The sequence below is a fragment of the Apteryx rowi genome, unplaced genomic scaffold (assembly GCF_003343035.1).
Source record: "Apteryx rowi isolate R43461 unplaced genomic scaffold, aptRow1 scaffold_2, whole genome shotgun sequence".
NCBI lineage: Eukaryota > Metazoa > Chordata > Aves > Apterygiformes > Apterygidae > Apteryx > Apteryx rowi.
In genome coordinates, this window is record NW_020448307.1 from 7,153,533 (window position 1) to 7,178,104 (window position 24,572).

The following is a 24,572-nucleotide window of genomic DNA, read 5'->3' on the forward strand; positions in this document are numbered from 1 at the left end:
GCCAGCACTGTCATTCAAAACTAACAGTCCCAACCTGGAAACCACATGATATCCTGTCATCATGTCCCAGAGCAATGTCCTCTCATAGCAATGCAGTCCACCAACTTCAGGCCACAGAATAATGTTGGGTGGCCAGAATGTTTTCCTGTGGAGCTGAGCCCAGGTTTGGAGGTTTACATATGGTCTTAAACCTTGCAGGCTTAGCGTCTCCCAGCCACTGGGTCTGGAAGGAGCGGGAGAGAAACAATTCATCACCAGACTTCTGGCTCCACTGAACATTGGACCAAAGGGGAGAAAAGTCAGCTGATGGCTCTGCTCTTCCAGAACCTGGTGCCCCTCACAACTCAACAGCTGGGTCCCTACAAAAGGCCACAGAAAGGAGAGAGGCCTTGCTGCAAGAAGGCTCCCAAAGCTCATGCCTTGCATCCCTGCCCTAGGGTGGAAGGATGTAATCACACAACGTCTCAGCAGCTGAGTGAACACTGGTATTCAGGATGCCTGGGGAACAGGTAAGGAGAGAGAAGCACCTTTACATGGGCAATTCCCTTCTGGAGAAGAGAGACGACAGAGCTCGCCGATCACCAGACCTCTTTATCATCAGAACAAGCTGTTGGGCAGGCAGATTTTTGCTGTTGCCTGCCTCCGAGAGCCCACCTTGTCCTGGAGAAGAGCTGTGGCCCACGAGCGGAGGGGTAGGCAAATCTGCAGCACTTTCTGCAGCCCAAGATCAAGGCCCTCCAAGCACCAGGTCATTTTCGGTGCTTTGCCAAGCAAGCATAACCCTTCTGGCTCTAAACTGTGCTTGGGGCTGGGAGCGGTGTCAAGGGAGTTAAATGCACCCAAGTGCCACCAGAGACGGGGACCTGGAGGGCAGCGGGCAGGCTCGGAGCTCTGCGGGGAGAGCCCAGCTCCAGCCTGGGACAGAGCCGTGATGCCTGAGCGGGTGGCTCCCGGCTCTTCCAGCCGGGCTTCCCTTGGGGCGCGGGACTCCTGCGAGGGGGATATGCAGCAACCCTGCTCCCCGCACGGCTGCTGCCGGCCTGAACCCACAGCTCCTGAGCTCAAGTGCAAAGCTGCCTCCCTCCCTCTCCTCCTCCCCACTCCATCAGAGACAGCATGGGACAAGCATGTTTTTCGGGCAATTAAGCAAATTTTCCCAGCACGTCCCTCCTCTCCCCGGCTGAAGGGGCAGCCCGGTCCCTCCACACGCCGCGCTGCAAAACCACCTCTACGTTGCCGCTCCACCGCTCCCCGCGGGGGCCGGGGAGGCAGGCATGCCAAGGCTGGCAGCCCTGGGACGCGCTCCGAGAGCCGGGCCAACAACTTCCCTTTAAAGCGCGGGCTGTCGCTGCGGAGCGGGGCCCCCGTCCGCCGCCCCCGCTGCGGCAAGCCGGCGGCCGTGGGAGCGGAGCAGGAGGCAGGAGAGGGCGGCAGGCAGGGGGCTTACCTTCACGCCGTCATTCTTCTTGTTGCCACCGCTTTTGCCTCCTGGAGAGAGAAGGAAGGAGGTGAAGAGAGCCAGGCAGGGCACCAGGACCAGCAGGCCGAGGATTAGCAGCATGATGCCGGGCAGCGGAGCGGCAGGACACCCTGGGACGAGGCAACGGGCTCTTCCTCTTGCCAGCCCTCGCCGTTGCAACCTCTCTCTGCAGATCCCAGCGCTCACGGGCCACCTCGCCGGCACTGGCCCGTCTCGCCCTGGTGCCTCTCCGCCACGGGCATGTCCCGTCTCTTGACGTCACGCCAAGCCTGCGGGGCGTCTTGAAGGGGGGCCAGTGCCCGGGGCTGGGCAGAGGGCTCCGGCCCGAGGCTGGAGGGCACGCAGGGCTCCCTGGCGGGACCCCGGCTCCGGCCCGCCGYGGCCGGGTGCTGTTGGCTAATGAGCGCGGCGCTGAGGAATGGCCTGCCCGCCTGCCGCCCTCTAATTTTAGCCCCATGCTGCCGGGATCATGTGCTGCCGGCCCGCCGGCCCGACAGCTGCAGCCCGCATTTTGACAACGATGAAAAGCAGGCGCCTTCGCCGGTGCCCACCTACCGCGGCTGGCTTTGCCCCAGCCCCCCGCGCTGCTGCCGGCCACCCGCTGCCCGGTGGTTCCCGCGCCCCGAGCACCCGCAGGGAGCTGCTGGGGACCGGCGGGGCTCGACYGACCCGGCCGCGCGCCCGGCCGGGGCTGGGCAGGGGGACCCGCGCGCCCCCGGGCTCTGTGTGGGACAGGCAGTGGTTAGGAAGGCAGCCTCTGAATTTCCTGCCCTTTGATGCTTCGTGCCTGATGCGTCTCCCCGACTAGGGCCTGATATCAGATCCCCCCAGCTGTTAAACTCCTCCAGCCCCGCCRCAGGCTGCCCACAAGTGCTAAATGTGTCAGCGCGATCCCCCCACGACAAATGCAGATACCAAACCCCAGCCTCAGCTTCGGCGCTCCCCCACGGCACCTCGCTGGGCCCAGGAGCCCCWSMYMCCCCCMCCYCACCTCCCACGATGCTTCAGCAAAACAACCCAAAACACCCCTTCTGCTCCTCCCCGACCCTACCCCTGGGCCATAAGCTGCCCAGCCACGAGGCCCATCCTGAAGTCGTGGGTCCTGGTGCCTCCCTGCCCTGATCCATCTCTCTCCTCCGGACGGACCCACATGCTCCCCCTGTACAGAGACCCGGCCCGGCGTCTCCAGCTCGACTCCTCCACCCTGTCCTGCACTGAGCGAGCATGAAACCCGTCTAACGCCAAATAGCCGTGCTCAGGCCCTGAGCAGAGGCTCCTGCTGTTCCCAGGCAGGGGTTTCTGCTCGGGCTGCCCCGGCCCGCCCTGCTGCTGCAGCACCACTGGCTTTGCTTCCCGGCAAGTGAGGAAATCCCTTGCGGCTACTCCAAATCGAGGCTCCCTGACAAACCTCCCTGGGGTCACGCATTACGAGGGAGTTGGAGCCCGCCTGCATCTGCACGCTCTCCGGAGCAGGCCTGGAGCACCGCGGGGCCGTGGGTTGCAAAGGCTGGTGCTGGGGAGGGTTCGAGGAGGCAATTAGCATCATGCTTGGCTGGCTCCTTTTGAGTGCTGTGCCTGGAAATCAGCCAGGAGCTGGTGATCCCAGCTGCAAGGCTCGCTCCAAATGGCCGAAAACCCCCAGGAGGGAGAAGCTCCCAGCCACAGCRGCGGGACGCTGGGGCTGCGTGGGAACCTCTCCCGCGGTGCAGGCTGGGCTGCTGCACTCGGTCCCTGCCAGGCTGCTCCCGTGTCTCYGTGCAGCCCTCGGGACTAAAACTCCTCGTTGGGAAGTGCTCCTAGCATGGCAGGACCCAGCCCCTGTCCCACACCCAGCGCCRCATCCAAACCCTGACACGAGCGGGACGGGCAGGTGCATGCAAGCCCTAAAGTCCCAAACCTCTGGGGACAGCTACACCTCAGAGGGACACCTTTGCTCGGGCACCCCAAGCCAGCCGCCAGCCTGGAGGTGCTCTCCTGCCTGGCCCGGGTCTCCCCCAAATGCCACGCGTCCCCGGAGAGCCAGGCTGCATCCTCAGCTCCACAGCGAGACCCAGGGCAGCCACCTTTGGGACCAGAAGAAAGGGCAAAGGGAGGAGGCAGCGGGCGCCAGCCGAGCTCCTTGGCAAAACAGGCTTCCCCGGGGCCCTACGGCTGTTCTCGGTGAAGAGCAAGGGCAAAGCCAGGATTAGAGCCCCGGAGACGGCACCTACCGGAGAAGTTGCGTGTCGCCAGCATGGTGGTGAGGATTGCTCCCTGAAACACACAAAAGGCAGGAAGGAAAGGGTGCGCTGGGCCCCGGCACACCGCGCTTTCCCACGCCGCCCCCCCGGCGCCCTGGGAGGAAGGCCCCACTCATCACCTGTCTTCCTGAGGCTTTGCTGGGAGGAACCGGCCCACGGGCCAATATTCCCCTCCTGCCATCAAAACCAGTCTCAGTACCTGACTCCTTAACCCCGATGCCAGGGCGTTGGGTTGCATCCTCTGAACCTGCCTTCCCTCTGAGATTAAAGGGATATTTAATATCCCGGGGCAGATTTCAGTTTCATTCTGCTGTAGATGTAGAGGGACACCACTGAGCGGGGAGGGCAGCTGGTTGAAAGCAGAGTCACCGGGAGCGGAACTGTATTTAATTGTAATTAAAGTTGTGCCTGCTAACAACAGTGGGGTGGGAATTTTTCATGGTAGCAAACAACAACATTGCAAGATAATGTTTATAAAAATGTTTCCTCTCTTCCAACTGACTCTACTAACCGGTTTCTTAGTGTATAATGAGATTACTTTGGACTAATTGGTTACAGTAATGGATTACTATTTTGAAGTACATGCCTGAACTAATTTGATTACTTGTCTAGCTGAAAGGTAATAATAGTTTATAGCCAGTTTCTTTTCTTGATAATCTTGTTAGCAGCCCACAGCTATACTGCTTTGTGCCACAATGCATTCAGGCCTGAAACGCTAACGGGTCTGATTACTGCGCAGGTCAGAGCCCTCCCCGCAGCCGGGAGAAGCTGCGGGAAGTGGTTGATGTTACTGGCTCTAGGGGAAGCATTCCATTTTCCAAACCAGAGCGGAGCCAGTCAGTCCCCAGCAGGTGCCACCAGCTAGGGACGAGCAGCCACAGAGCTGAGCTCTTCAGGGGGATCCTATGGTTTCAGAGCGGGCAAAGACTGCCTGAACACGACAGCGTCCAGGAAGGGCAAGTCTGTGGGGCTGCTGGTGTGGGTCAGCCTTGCCTCAGCTTTTTGCCTACCTGCACACTGCTTTGGTTGCTCCCTGGATGCAACGTGGCTTGTTCGGCTCCTGCATCAGGCAAAGGGGTTGTGCTGTGTTGCTCAGCTCCGTGCCCTGCCACTGGAAGGAGCTCTCTGACACCGTCCCCAGGGGAATTTCCTCACCCTGATTTCTAGTGCAGCCCCAGTCTTGCTATGTGATTCAGTGCTTGGCTTCAGGGTAGCCTTTCCCCAGGCAACGGGGTCCCTGATGCAGCCACCAACACACACTGGCCTCTTTTCCCTCCTTCGGAGCAGATCCCCAGTGTGCATCACCCCCAAAGCCTGACTCAGAGACTCCAGAGAGACACCCTGGCCTTCTCCACTCAGGGAAAAAAACCCAAACTATCTTGCCATGCATTTTCTAGCCAGTTTGGAAAGGAGAGTATGAGAGTTACCTTCAGCTTCCTCCGGGCATTGAACTTCTTCAGACAGTCCACAGTCTCCTGCCTGTGCATGCATGATGCCACGGTAGCACGGTGCTGAGAGGAGAGAGAAACTCGGCTTAGAGAGGGAGGAAGAGGAGAGCAGGCGTCGAGGGGGGCTGAGCGCAGCGCGGGGGTAGCGTGTCCCTGCTCTCACACACACGAACACGTGTGCCGTCTCCCACGGCTCAGGCGCAGGCTGTAGCTGCATGCAGCAACAGCAGCAGATAAAACTTTAATAGGCAGCAGGAGTTACTGGCTCTCTTGAGTCAGCAGGTTCTCRTCTGGTGGCGTGGGAGCTTGCAGGGAGATCTCGCTGCCCCCCGAGTTAACGCCTCAGCTGCCTGACCATGCAGTGGGGAGGTCCAGGGTCTGCCCATGGTACAAGGTCCCAGTGTATTCCTGCCTTTAGGAGCTGATCCAGACTCTGAGGGGTGAGCAGCGTGGCTGCAACCCTCATGGGTTGTTGCGGTCTCCTCTGCATGCCCTGCTCCTGGCCATGGATGTGAAATACTCATGCCAGAAGCGGTGGGAATGCCSTCGCGTCCCTCCCTCTGTCCATCGCGTCCAGTCTTTCCCCTGAAYACCCGCCCAACTCACTGATATCCAGGGGTGCTTCAGAGCCTCTGCTGCTGTGATGCGCTTGGACGGGTTTATGGTTAACATCTTGTTGATGAGATCTTTTGCTTCAGGAGTGACCGTGTCCCACTCGGGGGAGGGGAACTGCCAAAACAAAGGAAGCAGGGTGAGAGACGGTGACAAGCGGTGGAAGCAGAAGCTCTTCTCAGACCTCCCAAATGCAGTGGGCCTGGTTCTCCTGCAACTCTCTGCTTCTGCCCATGGGACAGGGTTTGACAGACAGAGGGATTTGCTGTACCAGCTGGAAAGAGCTGCCAGCTGGAAAAGGGGAGAGCAGAGCAGGGGCAGAGGAGGAAATGCAGAAGGCCCAGGATATCACCTATTTGTCCTGCACTGCATGCCTGGACAGTGCCTGTGGGTAAGGCAGCTTGGCCAACCCTCTGCGAGTAGAGCAGAGGAAAGAAACCAGCTCACGTCCACCTGGACTTGTTGCAACTGCTCCCCCGGAGCAGCATACTGCAATGTGGGGTGGCAGGAGAGAGGGGAGACAGCGAAAGAGGAGAGGAAGACAAACCCACTCACATCATAGGCCCCGGCCTTGATCTGCTGATAGAGGCGATGCTGGTCTTCATCCCAAAAGGGAGGGTACCCGACCAGCAGGATGTAGAGGATGACTCCTGTCCAAGAGAGGGAGAGCAGATGTGGGTTAGGAGCTGGTAAGCTGCGGAGAGTTTATATCATTGCAGGTATGAACAGAGCCAAACTGGTGGCAGTTCCAGCTCCAGGAGAGAAACTGAGAAAGTTTTAGGGAAGCAGGACAGTTTGCTCCCTAATTAAAATGACAAAGCCATGCTGGCAGGCCCGGCTCCATGCTGATGTGCTCGGCAGCTGGGGGGAGAGACAGCTGATCCAGGCACGTGGGCCGGGCAGCCACATGCACGAGCACAAGCCCGGCACACCAGGAGGGCTGGCGATGCCTCCCCCGCGTCGCGGGCGGTGAGAAGCTCCCTGCGTCTGCGGTGCCCTGGCTCCCCGGGCACGGCGTGGGAACAGGCGGGCAGCTCCCATGCCAGGGGCTTCGGGTCCAGRGGAAGGGGGCTGATCTTTCAGAGAAGGGTGCCGCAGGGCTGGGAAAGGGGGTGCTGCTCCGGGGACAGCACGGTGCAAGTGCCAGCTCCCCCGCMGGTGAATACTCTGCCCTGGCATCCCGCAGAGGTGCCCCGTGGCCGTGGCTCAGGACCTGCTGGTTCAACAGCCTGCCCGACCCTGTGCAGCCCATCCTGCTCCCGGCCTTTCAACCCCGGTCTGACTTACCACAAGCCCACAGGTCCACAGCTTTGCCGTAGGGATCCTTCCGGAGCACTTCTGGGGAGAGGTATCCCGGAGTGCCAGCAAAACCTAGTGACCCCGGAGAGACAGTCCGTCACCACATCGGTCACACAGTCTGCMGCAGCACCACGTGCCAGCAACGCCTGGCTTCTGGCCAGCTGCTGCGGGACAGCCATTTGCCCTGGTCCTGGCATGCGATGAACTGATGGGACAGCCAGTGTTAGACACCCGGCATGCAGGGGATCGCAGGGGCGCTGAGTCCGTCCCTGCGCCAGGGCATGAGGGGTGCCTGCTTTCGGAGCATGCACCTCATGGCCATGCGCGTCAAGCACAATCCTCTGACTTGCCTGCTGGATTTACACCTGAGTGCCTGTGCGATCTCCTGCATCCCTGGGGTAAGGCCATCGATGAGGGGCTGATCAGGCGGGTTAGGGAAAGGTGAGCTAATGAGGTGTGAGACCTGACCCTGGAAGCAGTGCTGGGAGAGCTTGCAACAGGCTTGTAAGAGCTTCTTCTCCCTGGCTGATCTCAGATCAGCCTCCAGAACCWCAAAAAGCCCTTTTCTGGGAGCTGTCACCCTCATGAACTCCTCTGACCTCCGAGTGTGGAGCAAACCACGGTTTTCAGCAAATGGCCGGTKACAGAAGCAAAACACCAGGAGCCTGGGGTGCTCTGACATGTACCTTCAGCACCTGAAGGAGAGTTTCCTCACCTGGGTCTGCCCCCACTGCTGGCTTGTCCAGCTCCCCAGAGCATCTCGGTGACTCACCGAGTCACTGCTGACCTGTTTGCTTGTGCCCTGGATCAATACATGGGCTGGGTCGAGGGCACAGCTGGAACCATCGAACTACTGCTCCCCCGCTGTGCCTCTTAGACTGGCTCTGCCAGGGCGCTCTCATAACCGGGTATTTAGGTCCTGGGGACATGTGCCTGTCCTGGAGCACTCCTGGGCCTTGCTGGTCCTACTTAATCACGCGTGCCAAAGAGGGCTGGAGAATAACCCACCGTCAGGCCATTCCTACTCACCGAACCATGCTTGCTGGTCCCCCTCCACCTCAATGGCGAGGCCAAAGTCGGCCAGCTTGACGGCTGCTCCCTTCAGCTTGGATGCCAGCAGCAGGTTCTCTGGCTGCAGAAGGAAGCAAAGGTTGGGAGACCCATGACAGCAACCTCCCCATTGTATAATCAAACCCCCTGGCCATGAGCTGCTCTGCCACCGTGGGGGAGCTTCCCAACACAGGTCTGGGGGAGGCCAGGGGTCTGTATGTGCTTCCTGATTAGTTTGACCTGCTGTGTGTCCTGGTGCTGCAGCAGGAGGAGATCCAGCACACAGGAGGCCTGTGGTTTGCGTGGGGAGAAACTGGGGCACAAGGACTGGAGACAAACTCAGCCCATTGCAGCCAGGCTTGCGGTGTGACAACGGAGGGACCCCGCAGCGCTGAGCAGCACAGCAATGCCAGAGGCTCAGAGCACTGCTGCCTACGCATGCTGTTCCTCTTCCCCTCTTCTGTGCTCTGGTGTTCCCAGGAAATGTGAAGCTTTGCAAGATGCCACCACCCTCCAGTCATTCCCCATCCCGTCCAGGAGYGCTTCCCTGTCCCTGTCCCCAGGCTGTCTTGCCTGTCTCTCTCCACAGCAAGGCATTTCAGTGAGCCAAGATGCATCTTCCTGGGAGGAAAACTGGCTCCTTAGAGGACCTCGGACCACAGAGACCTCTTTATCCTCTCTCTATCTTTAAGCCCTTTTGCATCTTTAAGCCCTGTAGCTTGTCTTTGCTCTGTGGCTTTCCCAAAGCTCCTACACAGCATTCTTCTCCGCAGTGCTTCAGCTACCCCAGAGGACACGACAGGGCAAGGCTTCTCTGGACATTACTCCATGGGGTTTTGTATCATAGATGGGGTCCCTGCATCCTCCCACAGGACCTTCCCCTGCAGCTCTTACCTTCAGATCCCGATGTACCACCCCCATCTGGTGGCAATGCAGGACAGCTTCCAGGATCTGCTGGATGCAGTGGCTGTGGGAGAGAGAAGGAGAAAGCTCAGAAAAGCATTCAGCAAAGCAGAGTTTCCATAGACACATCTATTCGCCTACATTTCATCTTCCACCACCCTCTCCCAATCACCCCATCCCACCAGCAGCCCTGCAGCATCATCCCTCTCTGCCGAATGCCGCATACCCGCAGCCTGGGAAGCGCAGAGCAGTTGCAACCCAAGTGCCAGTAAAACCTAGCTGGGGTTTGCTCAGCATCCAGCCCCCGGTGAGCGGCAGAGCAGGAGCGCTGGGGCTATGCAGGAACTTGCATGCTGCCCAGAGATAAGGAGCTGGGAAAGCCAAGCGGTTTCCCACAGAAGCAACACTGTGGGAGCTGGGTACCGGCAGTGGAGCCACAACGCCAGCCCAGATTTGGGCTCTAACACCAGGCAGAACAGATGAGCTCTTCAGACATAAAGCTAACGTTCACTTCAGCCCCATTTCCCTCGTCTTATCTAATGCAGGTGGCTCTCACTGTGTCTGCTCTTTATATATAGCTCATTAAACCCTAGCTCTGCTGCATGCATGAGAAAGGAAGGGAAGAAGAATGAGGCAATGATCACTTTCCTTCCAAAACAGCTGTCTGCAAAGCAGAAGGTCTTTATTTACATATATTTTATTTTATTTATATGACACTAATAAGTGGATGGGTTGTAAGTGGACTCGGAGCAGAACATTAAATAGAAAGATCACTTTATGCCTATAAGTAGGGGATATTTTCCATGCAGATAGAGGTGGCGTAGAGTTTACCACCGCTCGGACATTCGTGCCGGCCGTGCTCATCTTCCCCCACGTGGGCTACTCCACACGCAGGGGGCAAAGCCAGGGGCACAGCACCAGGCACGGCAGGATCTGGGGACTGCTCCAAGAGCTATCCAGGGCAACGTGGGTGACATCAGCCAAATCAGGTCCCCTCGGTGAAACGAGGCTAATGCTATCCCCCTCCCCGAGCTGCGAGAAGCAAAGGGGTGGCCGAAATGGTACCCAGCAGGGCACCTGGGGCGTGCCAGCGGCAGCGTGGGAGGGAGAGTAGCTACAGTCTGTCCTTGCACCCAGCCTGTCTTGGCTGCTCCTCATTAGCGCTTTCCAGTGGTAAATGCCAGAGAAATGCTTGCAAATGACTGTAATGTAGCTGCAAAGGGAAACAGCAGGAATCRCAGCGTGTTTATGCTATCATGCTCCTCGCTGGGGCACCAGGCGGGTCCCAGTTACTCCGTCCCGCCCTGGCAAGCCTCGCTTCCCGGCTCCTCCGTGGAGGTTGGGTGCAGGCTGCGCCAGCAGCTGGGGCAGCAGGATGGTGCAAGCGCTGACCGGCAGCTGCCTGGGTTCAACGCGAGGGACCAGCCCTGCGGTAACACGTGCAGCTCTTGGCACAGGAGACGAGTGAGTTAAAATGAGCTTTTTTTGCAGCGTTACACATCTGGTTCGTGAGTACGCGCCAAGGAGCAGCCGTAAAACACTACCCAGCATGGAGGAAGCTTATACTACAAAAAGCCAAACGCGTAGGACCTCGCAGAGCAGCAGCCCAGGGGAGGAGCAGATGCGTGCTGCCAGCTCCGCTGCCCGGCGCCTTTCCTTGCTCACCTGGCGTCTGCTTCGCTGTAGTACTCTCTGGCCACGATGTCCTCAAACAGCTCCCCACCTGTGACCCTGAGAGCAAAACAGGCGCGGAGTTACGCTCGGCCACCTCCACTCGGCACGCGACGGAGCCGGGCCGGTTTGCGCCACGCTCAGCCCTCGGGAGCAGCCGCCCGCGGCGCTGGGCGAGCTGGGCAGCATGCTGGGACGCAGGGCAGGGAACAGCAGCCTGCTGGCCGCGCGGGTCGAGGACCTGGACCCAACCCAGCAGGCTCAACCCCACCGTGCTGCAAAGGCTTGTGTGCGGTGGACGGGGAAGATGGAACAAGCTGCACGGTTCGGATGGGCTGTGCGGGGTACATAGTCCAGCACCAGCCCCAAGGTATCACGCTCCGGGGTCCGGGCAAGCCCGTGGGAGGGTAAAGGCATGCAGCTCGTCGTGAATTAAGGGCCGGGTTTAACCATTACTCACAGGTCAAATATCAGGTAGTGGTGACCCTCTTCGGAGATGCTGTCATGGAGCCGCACTGCAGCAGAGACAAAAGCGTGATGGTTATGGGAGTTGTGGCCCGGCTCCAACCCAGCTCCGCGGTTCCTGGACCTCTCCCAGCCATCAGGAAAGTCTTTGCTCCCCTTTGGGCACAGCGGGAGCTCGGGACGGGCAGAGCGCGGCAGCCGGTGAAACCTCACGGCCGCGGCCGTTTCTCCTCCCTGCTGCAGGCGCTACAGCAGCTCCTTGGGGGACGTCCCCGCTCGAACGCCAGCACCCGCCGTGGCCCCAGCCTTGGGCAGGGGCGCGAGGCTCCGCGGCCGTGCCCAAATTGAGGGGCTGCCTGGGGCTGCGCACGGGGCCGGTGCAGCTGCTGGGCTATCTGGGGCCATGGCAGCACTGCGGACGCGCGTGTTCCCGGCCAGTGCTCTCCTCCAATGCCCGGGATTAGGGGCTGGCTCGGGAGTGGTGCCTGAGCGCAGGTGGCTCTGCCAAGACGCTCTGCTCCCAGGCCCTTGGCGGCAGCACAGTTTTTGCCTTTTGCGACCTTCCTTTTCTCCTTGGGACGTCTCATGCCGGGGATACCCAGGAATCACCGAGGGATGAGTTTCCTTCGGAGGAAGGAACGCTCTCCCCGCCTCCTCCCTTGCTGCAGCAGGGCTGGCATCCCGCCCTGTCCGCTCGCCTCTCCGAGGGACACCCTCTCCCGCCGGGCATGGAGCAAGTCGCACGGCACCCGAAGGTGCTGTGCCCCGGCCTGCGCACTCCCTGCCAGGAGAGCACAGCGTAGAAACCTGCCAGCCTTTTGCCTGATTCTTAATATTTAGACTTAGCTCCCTGCTCACAGTTTAGCAGTTAGATATGCAGCGAAGGGAGAGGCACAGAAATAAGGTAGAACAGATAAAAAGAGCCTGACATATAAATCAGAGCAGAACCCAGCATCCCCTGCCCCAGAATCTTACATTTTGTTCTGATTTCTTTGAGGCTGTAAATATTTAACCCTTTCTTGCTTGTCACCTGGTTTCAGTATGATACAACTTTCAATGCCTTTCAGAGCAGTATGCAGAAACCAGAGAGGAAAAAAAAACCCTTTCAGGCAAATATCTGCATGCGAGTTTTAGCTCCTAGCTGATTTTACTGCAGCTAAATCAGTGGGAAACATCCTTCATACTCRAGTCTGAGACAGCCAGGGGAGATAACAAGCCCCGATCCTGGTGCAGGGTGTCTCCCGGTGCCAGCAAAACCATGGTTTGCCGGTATTACCCTGCCTCCAAGCTCAGCGGGCAGRTCCAGCAGCTGCCAAGAACGAGAACACGCTGGGAATGGGGAACACACACTGGAGTGCCCAGGAGTTGGGGAAAGGGGGAACATGGAGAATACCAAAACACTTGTGAAAGGGTGGGAAAGCCCACAGCCCCCCCCCTCCCAACAGAGATCTCAGCACCTCTAGTGACTTAAGGGGTTAAGTCATTAAGTCCCAGGCGTCCCCAGCAGCYGAAGCCCCAGCGCCAGGCTGCCTGGGGCCCTGCGCTGCCCGATACCCGTCCTGCTGGCAGTGCTGGCGTCACCCCTTGGCCCAGTTCCTTCCAGAACAACGGGCAGAAGAGGTTTGCTGTGCCTGACTGCATCTGTCCTTTGGGTCTCTTCTGTGGCCTTGAACATTGACACAAGGCCGTTCATCTTATTTACTAGTTATTCCCCCCCTTCCCTATTGCAGGCCTCCACAGACATTTCTCCTGCACTCAGACACCTGTGTTTGTTCAATACTTTTTCTTTTATGCTTAATCCCAGCTTTTCTGCCTTCCTCTCTCAAAAGAAACCCATTTCCTCCCCATTTCATCTCATCTGACAGGGATTTAGGGGTATTGTTCCTGGGATCCTGCAGAATCCAAAACGTTCAAAAGAGGATTAGACAAATTCAGCAAGGATTGGGCCATGGTAACTATAAACAAATGGTCCAGATACACCCTCTGCTTGGGGAAGTCCCAGCGCCTCCGACTGCCAGAACCCACCAGGGCACAACACAGAGCGGTCGCTCTAAATATAGCCTGGTCCGAGAGGTATCTGCTGCTGATCCCAGCCAGAAAGAGCACACGGGAAGAGCTGCGCCCAGCTAGACTTTCCCAAGTGCAGTGCCAAGAGATAAGGAAAAAGCAGGATATAGTTCCAGTCTTCAGAGCCAGAAGAAGAAGGGTAGCCAAAGCGCCACTGCAGAACTGCGTATGGCCAAACTTGCAGCTTTCCCTAATATATTATCCAGAGCCCATGGATCAGCTGTGGGGTTACAAAGACTCCAGCCTGCCTTTCACCACCTGCAGCTTTCTATTGAAAACCTCTCCTGCAGAGACAGGGCAGAAGAGCCAACTCCTTGAGACTCACATCTGGGGGGTCCCTGGCTGCAGGACACGCTGTTCCTGCAGGAGGTGGAGYGGGCAAGAACTCGCCATGGGAGGCCCCATGCCAGGAAAGCCCTGGGGTGCACCTCCTTGGGGAGGGCGGTGAGGACCCCCCCGGCCTCGCTGTGCCCTGCTTCCCCGGGCTCCCGGTGGTGGTGGGGCTGCTTTCTCCTCATTAGCGCTGGTCTGCAGCAGCGCAGCTCGTTCCAGCTCCTCTGCGGGTAACGAGCCTGTTTGCATTGCATGCAAGGGAAGCTGCTCGCCCAAGTTTCCAGGCAGCAGGAGCAGTGGGGGTGTGAGGGSAGAGAGGGTGAGGGGAGGAAAGAAGAGCCTCCTGGGTATAAATAGCAGCTCGGCTGGGCCGTTAGCAGCTCGTGCCGTTAACCCCTTCCAGCTGGGGCCTGTCTGGCTGCAGCTGCTCCAAGGCAGCTGCCTGCGCAGGTCGCTGCCGAACAGCAGCGCTCCGTGCGGGGCAGGGAGGAGAGCAATGGGAGCCCGGAGGGGAGCAGGAGGGAGGAGGGATCTCAGGATCCATGCTAGGATACGGCATGTCCCCTGCCGCAGTGCCTACACCCTCTCACTGTGCTCGTGGGGCGGATTCCTGCCTTTTTATCACTTCTTGCTATTCCTGTGCTTTACACCGCGTTTCCTTCAAGTCTCGGCAATGCGCGTGTAAATCCGTGCAGAAGGAAAGGCCCCGGATGCCGTTCTGATTTGGGGAGGCACAACGCACTGCTCGGTCACTACACCCGTGCATCACCCTAAAGGTGCTTGAAGAGGGGAAAAACCAGACCCAAACTATGTGATAACATCATCGAAAGCTGAACGCACCCAGAAGGGCCAAGCCATCCGGCTGGGCCTGAGCCCGGCTGAGGGACTCGAGGCGACTCTGCCTTGCTGCGGGGGCCTGGGCATCCCTCCRCCTGGGGGATGTCCCTGGGGGCTTCACGCTCCCGGGGGAGCAGGCCTGCTCCCTCCTTCCYGCCCGGCCGGCAGCCGCGTTGCTCGAGAGGTTTGCGGGCTGCAACGCCTAGCTGTTAAGGAAAATTGGCCCTTTTGCCAATCTCCGTGCTGCCCACCGCACTTTCTTTCACCGTGTGACCACCCCTCATCAGCCGGGGCTCCCGCGTGGAGCATCCATCCCACCGGAGCAGAGGCAGGGGAAGGAAAACACCCCCTTGTCCTGGACAGCAGCCGGATCCRGCGGGGTCTGGCACCCGGCTGGTGCAGAGGAGACCTGCCGCTGCTGTGCGGGCATTTGCCCGAGACAGATTGAAGCTGACAGGCTTTTTACCGCCTGAAAGATTTCTCAGGCGGGAGCCGTGTGCCCGTGTGCACACGTGCGAGAGAGGGCCGCGAGGGGGGCGAGGTGGGATCCGCCGCGGCGGGCGGCGCAGGGAGCCCGGAGCCGGGGAGGCTGCCGGCGTGGGTTTGCCTCTCGCCCCGGCTGCCGCCTGCCGCCTGCCCGCGCTGCCGCCTGCCGTGGAGCAGAGGGGAGGCTGCGGGAATGGGAGGGTTGCAGAGTTTGGCCTCTCGTGGGCAAAGTGCGTGGCTGATCCCGGCGGCCCTGGATCGGGATTGTTGGATCTGCAAGGGAAGAGCTCAGCCGGAGGGAAACCTCCCCGCTGCTGGCCGGGGTTGGCGAGCTCCCGTGCTGCAACACTATCCCAAAAGGTGCAGGAGCCCATCGGGGTGAGCACATTCCCGGCTCTGTGTTCCCCATGGCTCCAGTCCCGGGGGGCATCTGCCAGGAACAGCCGGAGTAACTGACAGCGCTTATCAGCATCTCTGTCAGGGCTGGGGTTTGGGATTTTTGCTGCAATTTTTTCCCCTCCCCTCTCTCTCCTCCTGGCCTATTTTTGTCTTTTGCAGGGGCTCAGGAGTTTTCCTGAAACAGCTTTTCCGAAGGAGGCTACTCTCAGATGGACGGTCGGTGGGAATGTCTTCGCTTCCCCCCACCATCGCTCCTCCCACACGCCCAGCTCTGCTGCTGCTCGGAGCTGGAGTCTCTTTTTGGAGCATGCAGAGGAATAAAGTATCCGCGGTGCATGAGAAGAGTAAAAATAGTCCCCTTCCAGCCTGCTGGAGCCCTGCTTCTCCGACAGGGAGGTATGGCCAAGTGGGTTAGTTAGGACCTACTTAAACCCCTCTGCGCACGGTGGAGGCCTCTCTTCTCGTGACCCCGTTTGAAGACGCTGCCTCTGCATGAGGAAGAGGAGGCCAGAGAGCCAGGCACCGCTCTCCGGATTAACACGTWGGGCTGCTGTGAAGCCCCTTGGGCCAAGTCCCCTCTTCCTCCCTGCAGACCCGTGCGCCAGCGGCGTCAGCTCCAGGCGGGCGAGGGGAGGAGGAACAGCCCTCGCTGCCACAGGCAGCCTTGAATTATTGACGGGGGCCCCGGGGCTCGGCCCAGCGGAGGGGACGGAGAGGGGGAAGGAGCCCGGCAGCGTGTGAAGGGTTTGCTCTGCTCCTCGCCTGCCTGCCCGGCGCTGGCAGAGCGCAGCACGTGCTTACCTATGTTGGGATGCTTCAGGAGACGGCAGATCCGAGCTTCTCGCTCCAGCTTCTGGTGATCTGAAAGAAGCAATGTCCCTAAATTAGCGTGTTTAATGAGGGGAACAAACCGCCTTCAACCCTCCCCGGTGTTGGAGAGGGCTGCCAGCCTAGGAAGCCTTGGGGGGGACGCGCACTTGGCAAGGAGCAAACCTGACTTGTGGCTGAAGGATGGGTCTGGGGAAGTGCTCTGCATCTGGACCGCCCGATGTACGGATATCCCTTCTGGGAGGCCCAAAACGGACGCGGCCAGCCAGGCTCTTCGGCACAGCTCCGGGCTGTGCTGGCCTTCGAACGGCTCCTCACCCTCCTGTTCCTGCCTCCCCCCTCCCTGCTGAACAAGTCCTGATCCCCTCCCTAAGTACCTCCGAGGTGCCTGGACTAGCATTGCCAACGGAGCGTACTTGGCTTTCTGTTATCCAGCCAAGTGCAGATGATCGGCAAGGACGTTTCTGGCCCCAAACGGGTACAATCGGACAGCAGAAGACAGAGCCAAGCAGCGAGAAACATCAGGCAGAGATGGGGCTACCGGCTCCGCTCCTCTCCTTTCCCAGCCTGTTCACGTCCGTTCTTCGTCCTCCCTACACGGGATGTCTTCTCTCTCCTCGCCGAGCTGCCTGCTCTCTCCCACCCCCACCTCCCGCCTGCCCCGGCACCTCCTAGCAGCAACACCAGCCCCGCGRGGCTCCTGCTGCGCTTTGCAAAGCAAAGGTACGCGGGCCCCGGCCGGGAGCCTTTTCCCCTCCCCAGCCGAGAGCGCCGTTTCCGCGTGACTTGGACACCGAGGATGGCATCCTCGTGCAGCACCGGAAGGGCTGCAGCATCAGGCACTTAACAAGCTCCGGCAGACCATTTATTGCTGCGCTTGTGCGCGCAGTGCCAGGCTCTGCCTTGCTCCCTTGCCGCGTCTTCCTCTTTGCACCACCGGCATGCGTGTGCCGACACATGCCGCAGGCTTGGTTTCCCCTGGCTGAGCCCCCTGTGCCCCTCCGTGATGAGCTGGGGTGGTGGCGGAGCAGGTCCCGTCCCAGGGGCACGTGGCTCTCCCCCTGCGTGCCGAGCAAGGGGACCTTGCTCGTGAATTCCCTCCGTTAGGGACAGGCCAGGACATGTGAGAGTGACACCTGGCTCCAACCTGGGCAGAGCCGGTCCCTCTGCCCGGTTTGCACCAGGCTCGAGGTGCAAGGCGACGTGGCTCCAGGCAAAGCGACCGGAGCCGAGCTGGAAAAGCCTCCCTGCTGGGCCAGTCCAGAATGAATTTTCAAAGCGTTTTGTTTCTTTTTGCCTCCCTCTGTATTTTGCTTAGACATGAAACAGCCTTCCTACATGGAGATGCCTTCTCACCGCAGTTTTGTCTGAACRTGTTTCATGATAGCACGAACCTGGCAGCCGGGAGAAGCAAGGTTGTAATTAGGGCTGCTCGTCTCTCGCCGTTATCATCGCTGCCTTGTCTAGTTCACACCCCAGAGTCTCGCTCCGTGTCTAACTGGATYGGGGTGTCTCCGACTGCCGAGATGTGAAGGTTACACAGGTGCTTCTCTGCTGGGGCTGGACCCTTCCCCAGGGCGCAATTCCCTCGCGTCCATCCAGCCTGCTTTTAAAGCGTCCGGACGTTTGGGATCTTTGCCCTTTCCACAGCCCTCAAACTTCTCCCTGGCTGGAGATTTTCTTAACTGGCTGCTGAAACGTTCCCTCCCGCAATCCCCTCCTTTCCCCAGTGCATGTTAGCTAATTCCTCTCTGTCCTTCTTCGCTTGGGAGACTTTGCAGCTCCAGCAAACAGACGTGGGCTGGTGCACACTGAGCTAACGCAGGGCTCAGCGCAGCCTAATCGCCCCCAGGCTCATTCCTCGGGAGCGCTGTGCAGCCTGCGCGGGGAATAGCGAGCCCAAGGCTGGGGCACGGGCAGCCGTCCGGGGAAGGGGACAGCGGGAGCCTCCCTGCGGCACCGTCCTCGTGGCCTTGCTTTGCAAAGTGACAGCAGACTATGGGGGTAAGACCATCAGAGCGGGCTCTCAGGCTGCCTTTTGCTCCAGCTGGCAGGTGCAATGAGTGTCAGTGCTCAGCCTCCACGGCCTTCGACACCCTGGGGTGCCTCCCCAGCACCCCTGCTTGCCCCCAGTCCAGCGCGGGAGCATGAGGAACCATGTGCTGAGTCTGTGCCCACAGCCCCGCGGCAAAGCCCCCACCAGCGCTCCCGGGGTCCGGCTTTGCCTTTGCACAGAGCGTTAGCCTGCCAGGTGCCGCCTCAACACGCTCCCGAGGAGCAGGGGCTTGAGTCACTGCCCTCGCTCTCTGCCTCAGTTTCCCCATCTGCAGAATGGAGGTCGGGGCTAAACGACCCACGGAGAAGCCAGGTTATTTGGAAACGCTCCTTTGCTTCCCTCGAGGAGTTTGGCCTGGCAGCTGGAGATCCCTGCAGAGGGAGGCGAATTCGATGCTCTTGGGCACGGGCCAGGTGCCTGCGTCACCCGAGCTGCCCGTGCACCCCTTGCTGGGTGAGACGTCCCCCAGCTCCCCTTCAAAGCGAACAAGTTCGCAAGTGCTGAACGGGGCTGTTCACCGGCGCACACGACGTTGCTGCAAACCCTCCCTGCTTCGAACCGCCCCGCTCCCGAGACCCCGCCGAGCAGAGCCCCGGCTCGGCTCCTGGCTGCTCGGCCCGAGCCGCAGCACGAGCCCCGCTCTCCGCGCCAGCCTCCCCTTCTGCTTGCCCCCCTGTTTGTACCGGCGCAATCTGTCGCCACCGAAATGCCTGCAAAGTCGAACTCCAGCGCCTGCCGGCACAGGCGGCTCGGCGGGGAGGGCCGGGAGGCTGGTGGTGTATATATTAAGCTGCAAACAGTACAGGGTGGGGGCGGGAGGGGAACAGCAAAAAAGAGGCAAAATGGAAAATGGATGGGAGAGTTGGAGGTGGGTGAGGAGAGGGGCTCCCTGCGAAGAGGAAGGAGGCAGCGGCAGGGGCCGTCCGGGCAGCAGGGCCAGCGCCGGCCCAGCAGCATCGTAACGGCTACGAGAGGCACCAAGTCATCCACCGGGCAAAGCCGTGCCGGTACGATAGAAACCTCCCACGCGAGCGCGTCTCCGTGCACGTGAGCCTGGAGCCTCGGCCCCGAGTGACTCCAGCTCTCAGCGAACCAGGCGCGCGAGCACCTGGCGGGGAAGCACCCTGGTGGGAGCGCAGCGATCCTTTCCACCCGGCGCCGCAGGCTCAGCTGCGAAACGCACGGGCTGCGACACGGCGGAGTTGTCTGCAAGCAGCCGCCCGGGGAGCGAAGGCACCCGCTTGTCTCCAGAGACTCTGCTCTTTTGCAGCCTGCCGGGCTGGGTCCCGCTCAGGGAGACGTTCCCGCGCGCGGCTGCGAGCCGGCGGCAGAGCCCAGGGCTTGGCCCCCGGCGTCTGCGGTTTCCCCCGAGCATCGCATGCTGCCAGCAGCAGGCTGCCGGCTCTCTGCCTCGCTGCAACCCCTGTGAGCACACGCACGACTGTGCAAGTCTCCGGGACATGCCCTGCAGAGAGCTTTGCCTGCCCCAAAGCTGCGCTGCAATTTCTGACCCTCTCAGGGTGCCTCGCTCCTGCCATTTCTCTCCTGTCCGCCCCGACGCTGCTGCTCGCCCTGCAGCCCTGCGCCTGCTGAGTCCGCCCGGTGCCTCGGCGCTAGCTCACGCACGGCGGCATCCCCTGCCCCTGCCAGGGCGCAGCTTCCCCTCTGCCGCGTGCAGGGTCGCGGAGGGACTCGCCACCTCCCGACATCCGTGCCAAGCGAGGTGCCTGTACGGCCTTGGTGAGGTCGCCTGGGTCCCGAGAAGCCCCGGGAGCTGCAGGAGCTCCGGAGCATCCTCCGACCCCTGCCGCACATCCGCCCCGCAGTGAAGCACAGCTGCGGGGAGCGAGCTACGGCGTCGTCCCCTCTCCTCCCACCTCGAAACCCACTTGGTCAGCCACAGCCTGGACCAAAAACCGTTTCTCTTCCAAAAGCTCTGGTTTCTCTCCTGCTGGCTTCATATGTCGGCAGCCAGGAGGAGCTTTGAAGAGCCTGTGCCTGGGGGAGTTTGGCAGCTCTCCTCCCCTCCCCTCCCATGCTCACGTCCCTCCCTGTCCTTTGCGTGTGACATGGCAGGGGACACGTGTGCCTGCCCAGGGGCTGTCCTGCCCCTTTGGGGATTGCTCCTGGCCTGGGGAAGGGCCATTCTCACGCCCTAGCGCTGGCAAAATGGGGGGATTTGGACCACTACCAAAGGAGGCTGGTGATTCCAGCCTACAGAGCAGGTAGAATAACCCCAGAGAGGTGTCTCCAGGCGACGGCAGCGCAAAGAGCCAGGCATCTGCGGCTGCTGCTGCAGGGCCGGCGCAAACCCGAGAGGAGGAAGAGGATGGAGAGATGCAAAATGCAGAAACGGGCGAGGAAAGGGAGGAGGAAGGAAAAGGAACGTGGCTCAATCTGCTCTCTCAGGAAGCCCTGCAAACGGGGAGGCGTTTTCTGCCCGCTCTGCTGCCAGCTCTGCTTTGCAGGGAGAAGCCAAGCGTTCAGCCTCTGCCCGAGAGCTCGGCCATCTGCTCCCGGCCAAACCCAGCGCCGGGGGCTGCTTTCCAAAGGATGCCATCGGGTGAGGAAGAGGTGGGAGGGAGGCAGGCAGAGGGGTTCAAAGGCAGAGATTCACCCTCGGAAGCACGGCTGCAAAGCCAGGCTCTGCGGGGAGGGCGACTGGTCGTTCTCAGTTGGTGCCCCGCTGTGCAACGCTCCTGCCCAGCGCGGCTGGCTTAAAGGCTCGGGCACCGCAGCGCGGAGCGACCCTGCGGCTCCAGCCCCAGGAGCCAACGGGCTGGGAAGAAGGGGATGATCCGCATGCACCAAGAGGAGCAGGGGCCCGGCGCTGGCGGGGGCTCAGCTGCGGGGCTCGGGGTCAGGCCTGCGCTGCTTTGGCAGCACTGYGGCAGGGAGGCTGCGCAACGCTGGTTTAATTTGAGGTCGGAGAGGAGGTTGTCGCAGTTTTCTGGGTTTTATTTTTACCTTCAGAGAGATGAGCAGTGGCGTCAGGGAGAGGAACAGAGGGAGGGAGTTAATTAAACTCTCCTGGCAGGGCACCCGCTCCCGGCACCCGCCCCGGGCTCCCTGTTGCACCTGGCAAGGAGGTGTCYGAGGCTGGGACACGGACACGGCAGATACTATCTGGTCCCCTCTGTCCTCACCAGCGCAGATAGGCAGAAGAAACTCCTGGGTGTGATGTTGGGGGTAGAGGGGTTCCTGCCTCGGGGCAAGGTTTGGATGAACCTTTTCTTTGCAGTGAATTGCTCAGCCTTGCCCCAAGGAGCAGCTTCCCCCCGACCTGCTGGGGAGCAGCCGGCCCTGCCTTCGCCCCAGGCACCTTCTCCCCCTCTCCGGAGGGCATCCCCGTCACGCTGGCCTCCGTCCCCCCTGCACCAACTCCTGCTTGCAGAGGGTTTCGGCAGGCTGCGTACGAGCAGTGCTGCAGAGAGCCCGGTCCTGCCCTGCCTGCAGTGGGCACAGCGTAAAATGCAGCAGAGCCCCTGCCCAAATACAGCCCCTGGCACTCGAGCCGCTTCGGCTCTAAGGCCTGGACAGCCTGAAAAAGCACCGTTGCAGCTTCCTCCTGGTGGCAGACCTGGTGGGTCTACCTCCAGGTAGAAATTAGATTGAGTCCCCCACCCAACGGGCCTTCCCATTTAATTTATGTAGGTAAAATGAGGAAAGAAACCCTCAGGCCCTGGAGAGCCGGGAAGAGGATGGGTTGGTAAATGGCCCCCTCGAAGAAAAGATGCTCATGGAAAAAACTTTGTTATCTACCCCATAGACGGATAGATTCCTCTGCCCTGGCCAGGCTGGGGGTCCCGGGGAAACCCCCTCTCTGAGACCCAGTGCAGGTGGACAGTGTGAGGGCCCTCAGCATGGAGTGGGATCGTGGAGCCCCAGCAGGAGAAATAAAGCCTGGGAGAAACGAGGGTCCGTCCATGCCCAGCAGCCCCAGTGAGTCTGCTGAAGCTGGACAGTAATATTTAATGGTTCGATATTCAGTAACGCACCCAGGAGCACACCTGAGCCGTGCAGGGCGTCAGCACAGCTTGCTTCGGGGCACCAGCGGGTTGTCACCCGCCGTCACCCTCAGCCTGACCAAATCTGCTGGCAGGAGCTCGGTGCTCTGGAGGGCACAGCCGGGGCCGGCAGCCGCAGCCGGGAGGGAAGAGCGGGTGGAAACGTGGCGGGTTGTATCRCATCTGGGGACCATGGTGCGGGGCTGCCTGGCCAGCCTCGGCTGCGACACAGGGGTGTCTCCGGGGTCTCAGGGACTCACTCGTTCTTACGGCTGAGGAGAAGCAGGTCCTACTTGTCTCCAGGCAGGCCTGGATCAGGGAGACCCTGGCAGCCCCCGGCACAGCCGATTTCAGGCTCGTCTGAGGAGGAGGAGATGGCGAGGAAGAACAGGTTCTTCTCCCATTGCTGGGGACCTGCGTCCCCAGGAGAYCTGGGGGTCTTTGTAGGGGCTCTAGAAAAGGGCGAAGGCTCAAGACCCTCAAGATATTCAGGCATTTGGCTCCCATGTGTTAAGGAGCTCAGTGCCAGGATTTGCCAGGAACCAGCCACCGCGGTGGAAACGGGGTGGGCTAAGGGGGTTTCCCGCAGCACATCAAACACCCCCCACCTGGCCGCACATCAAAGGCATCATCTCCGCACCCTGCCGAGGACACGAATTCCCGCTCTGGAAGCTCTGCTCGCTGCTCACCTCCTCTCCCGGGAGCCCCGGCTGCCCCGGCCCCGCAGCGTCCCCCCGGCAATGCCCCCGCGCCTCCCCCACACCTACCTCGGGCAGACAGCTTCTTGGTGTTGATGATTTTGGCTGCATACTCTTGTCCTGCCAACACCTTCACGCATCTCCGGACGATGGAGAAAGCGCCCCTGGGAAGACAAGAAACCAAAGGGAGGAGTGAAGGTCTCGGCGCGGGCAAGGAACCGGCGACAGCCCCACGGTGCCTGCCAGGGCGGGTGAGCAAGGCAGCCACAAGCGAGAGGAGGTGGATGGGCTCAGACGGGGGGTCGGGGGCTTTGGGAGTGGAGGAAATGCAGCGGGAGCTCAGGTAGCTTCCCAGGATCGCTCTGCTCGGGGGGATGTGGGGTGATGCGGGCACAGGTCGGACCTGGGGGTAAATGCAGCATTTCCCTTTCTGCTCTTGCCTGGCACATTCACACCTTTTSTCCTCTCCCTACAGCCTCTGCCTCACCTAAGAGTGAAACAGCAGTGATTTCCCAGGGATATTGGCTGCTGAGGAGCAGCAGGAATGGACGTAGCTGTCACGCAACGCCCAGTTGCTTAACTTTTGTGTCTGTGTGTCTTTACGTGCTTTAGGTCTTGCAGCCCCAGCAGTAATTTGCAGAAGCATGTGCAAGCAGCAGACGCGAGGGCTGCTGACTGGCGCAAGGACCCCCCAGCTGCAAACCCCTCGCTCCGGCGGGGACAACGGCCCCCGGGGGCACCCTGTTAGACCCCGCAAGCGAGGGGGCCTGAGCACTGGGCCAGGGGGTGCCCGAGCCCGCGGGCAGGCGGGAGCGCGGCAGGGCTGGGGCCACCTGCGCTGGAGACGGTGACTCACGCGGCTGCAGCTCGCGCACGAGGGAGCGGAGCACGGGGGTTTTCCCGGGGCCCGGCGGGCGAACGCGCACGTGCGTCTCAGCATCGCGTGCCTGCTGCTTTGGGATCCTCCAAACATGCCCCTCGGCCTGCATACCCCGATTTGACCCGCAGCATCCACCCCGAGCCAGCCAGGCCCTGGCCTCCTGCCGCGGCGGGAGGCAGAGCTGGGGCTGCCCCTTCCCACCCCGCCGGCCCGAGCCCGGGCGCGCGGCTCTGCTGAGCCCTGCCAGCTCGTGGCACTGAAAATGCCGAGTGGCACTGAGCACAAGAGCCGGTGCTGGGGGCCGGGGCTGCACCCGCACAGGCACGCGCGCACGCACGCTCCAGCCCTGCTGAGCCCAACCTTCGTACCTGGTTCCCCTTCCTGCCAAACCCAGCAAATCGCTGCAATAATAACTATCAAAAGCAATTCCACCTCCTGCCCCACCTTCCCCCCGTTCCCCCGCCGCCGCCGCGCTCCCGATAAATGGCAAGGAATAAAAGGCTGCGGCTGGTGAGCGCGCTGGCAAGCGACGGGGGATAATTGATTTTGCCGGTGGGGGCGGGTGGAGATGGGCAATTTGGGTTTGAATGCGGCGTTTTGGCAGAATGGGAGAGCGGCGGGGTGCGGGGGGACGGGGCCGAGCGCGCTGCAGCCCCGGCGGGGAGGGCAGCCCACACGCCCCGCGTCGCCGCGGAAAGCAGCGCGCGCGGCACGTGCYGAGCCGGAGCGCGGCGGGAGAGCCGGAGCGGGGGGGGAAAGCACTTCCCGGCCGCTCCATCCTGCAGGAGCCTGCGATTAATCTTGGCCACTGGA

The 24,572-nt window shown here is 60.9% G+C and overlaps 1 protein-coding gene across 2 annotated transcripts in view; it reads right to left on the reverse strand.

The window, feature by feature from the left end:
- The window catches only part of CAMK2A (calcium/calmodulin dependent protein kinase II alpha), a 37,495-nt gene that overhangs the window by 7,897 nt on the left and 5,026 nt on the right, over positions 1-24,572 (reverse strand). For both annotated transcript variants that reach the window (XM_026063219.1, XM_026063218.1), the window contains exons 2-13: positions 22,949-23,043; positions 16,092-16,151; positions 11,164-11,218; positions 10,698-10,763; positions 9,024-9,096; positions 8,109-8,211; positions 7,068-7,151; positions 6,336-6,430; positions 5,775-5,897; positions 5,148-5,231; positions 3,691-3,733; positions 1,448-1,488 (exon numbers count right to left, since the gene is read on the reverse strand). In XM_026063219.1, coding sequence (XP_025919004.1) covers positions 1,448-1,488; positions 3,691-3,733; positions 5,148-5,231; positions 5,775-5,897; positions 6,336-6,430; positions 7,068-7,151; positions 8,109-8,211; positions 9,024-9,096; positions 10,698-10,763; positions 11,164-11,218; positions 16,092-16,151; positions 22,949-23,043 — 922 coding nt within the window. The remainder of the gene's footprint in view (positions 1-1,447; positions 1,489-3,690; positions 3,734-5,147; positions 5,232-5,774; positions 5,898-6,335; positions 6,431-7,067; positions 7,152-8,108; positions 8,212-9,023; positions 9,097-10,697; positions 10,764-11,163; positions 11,219-16,091; positions 16,152-22,948; positions 23,044-24,572) is intronic.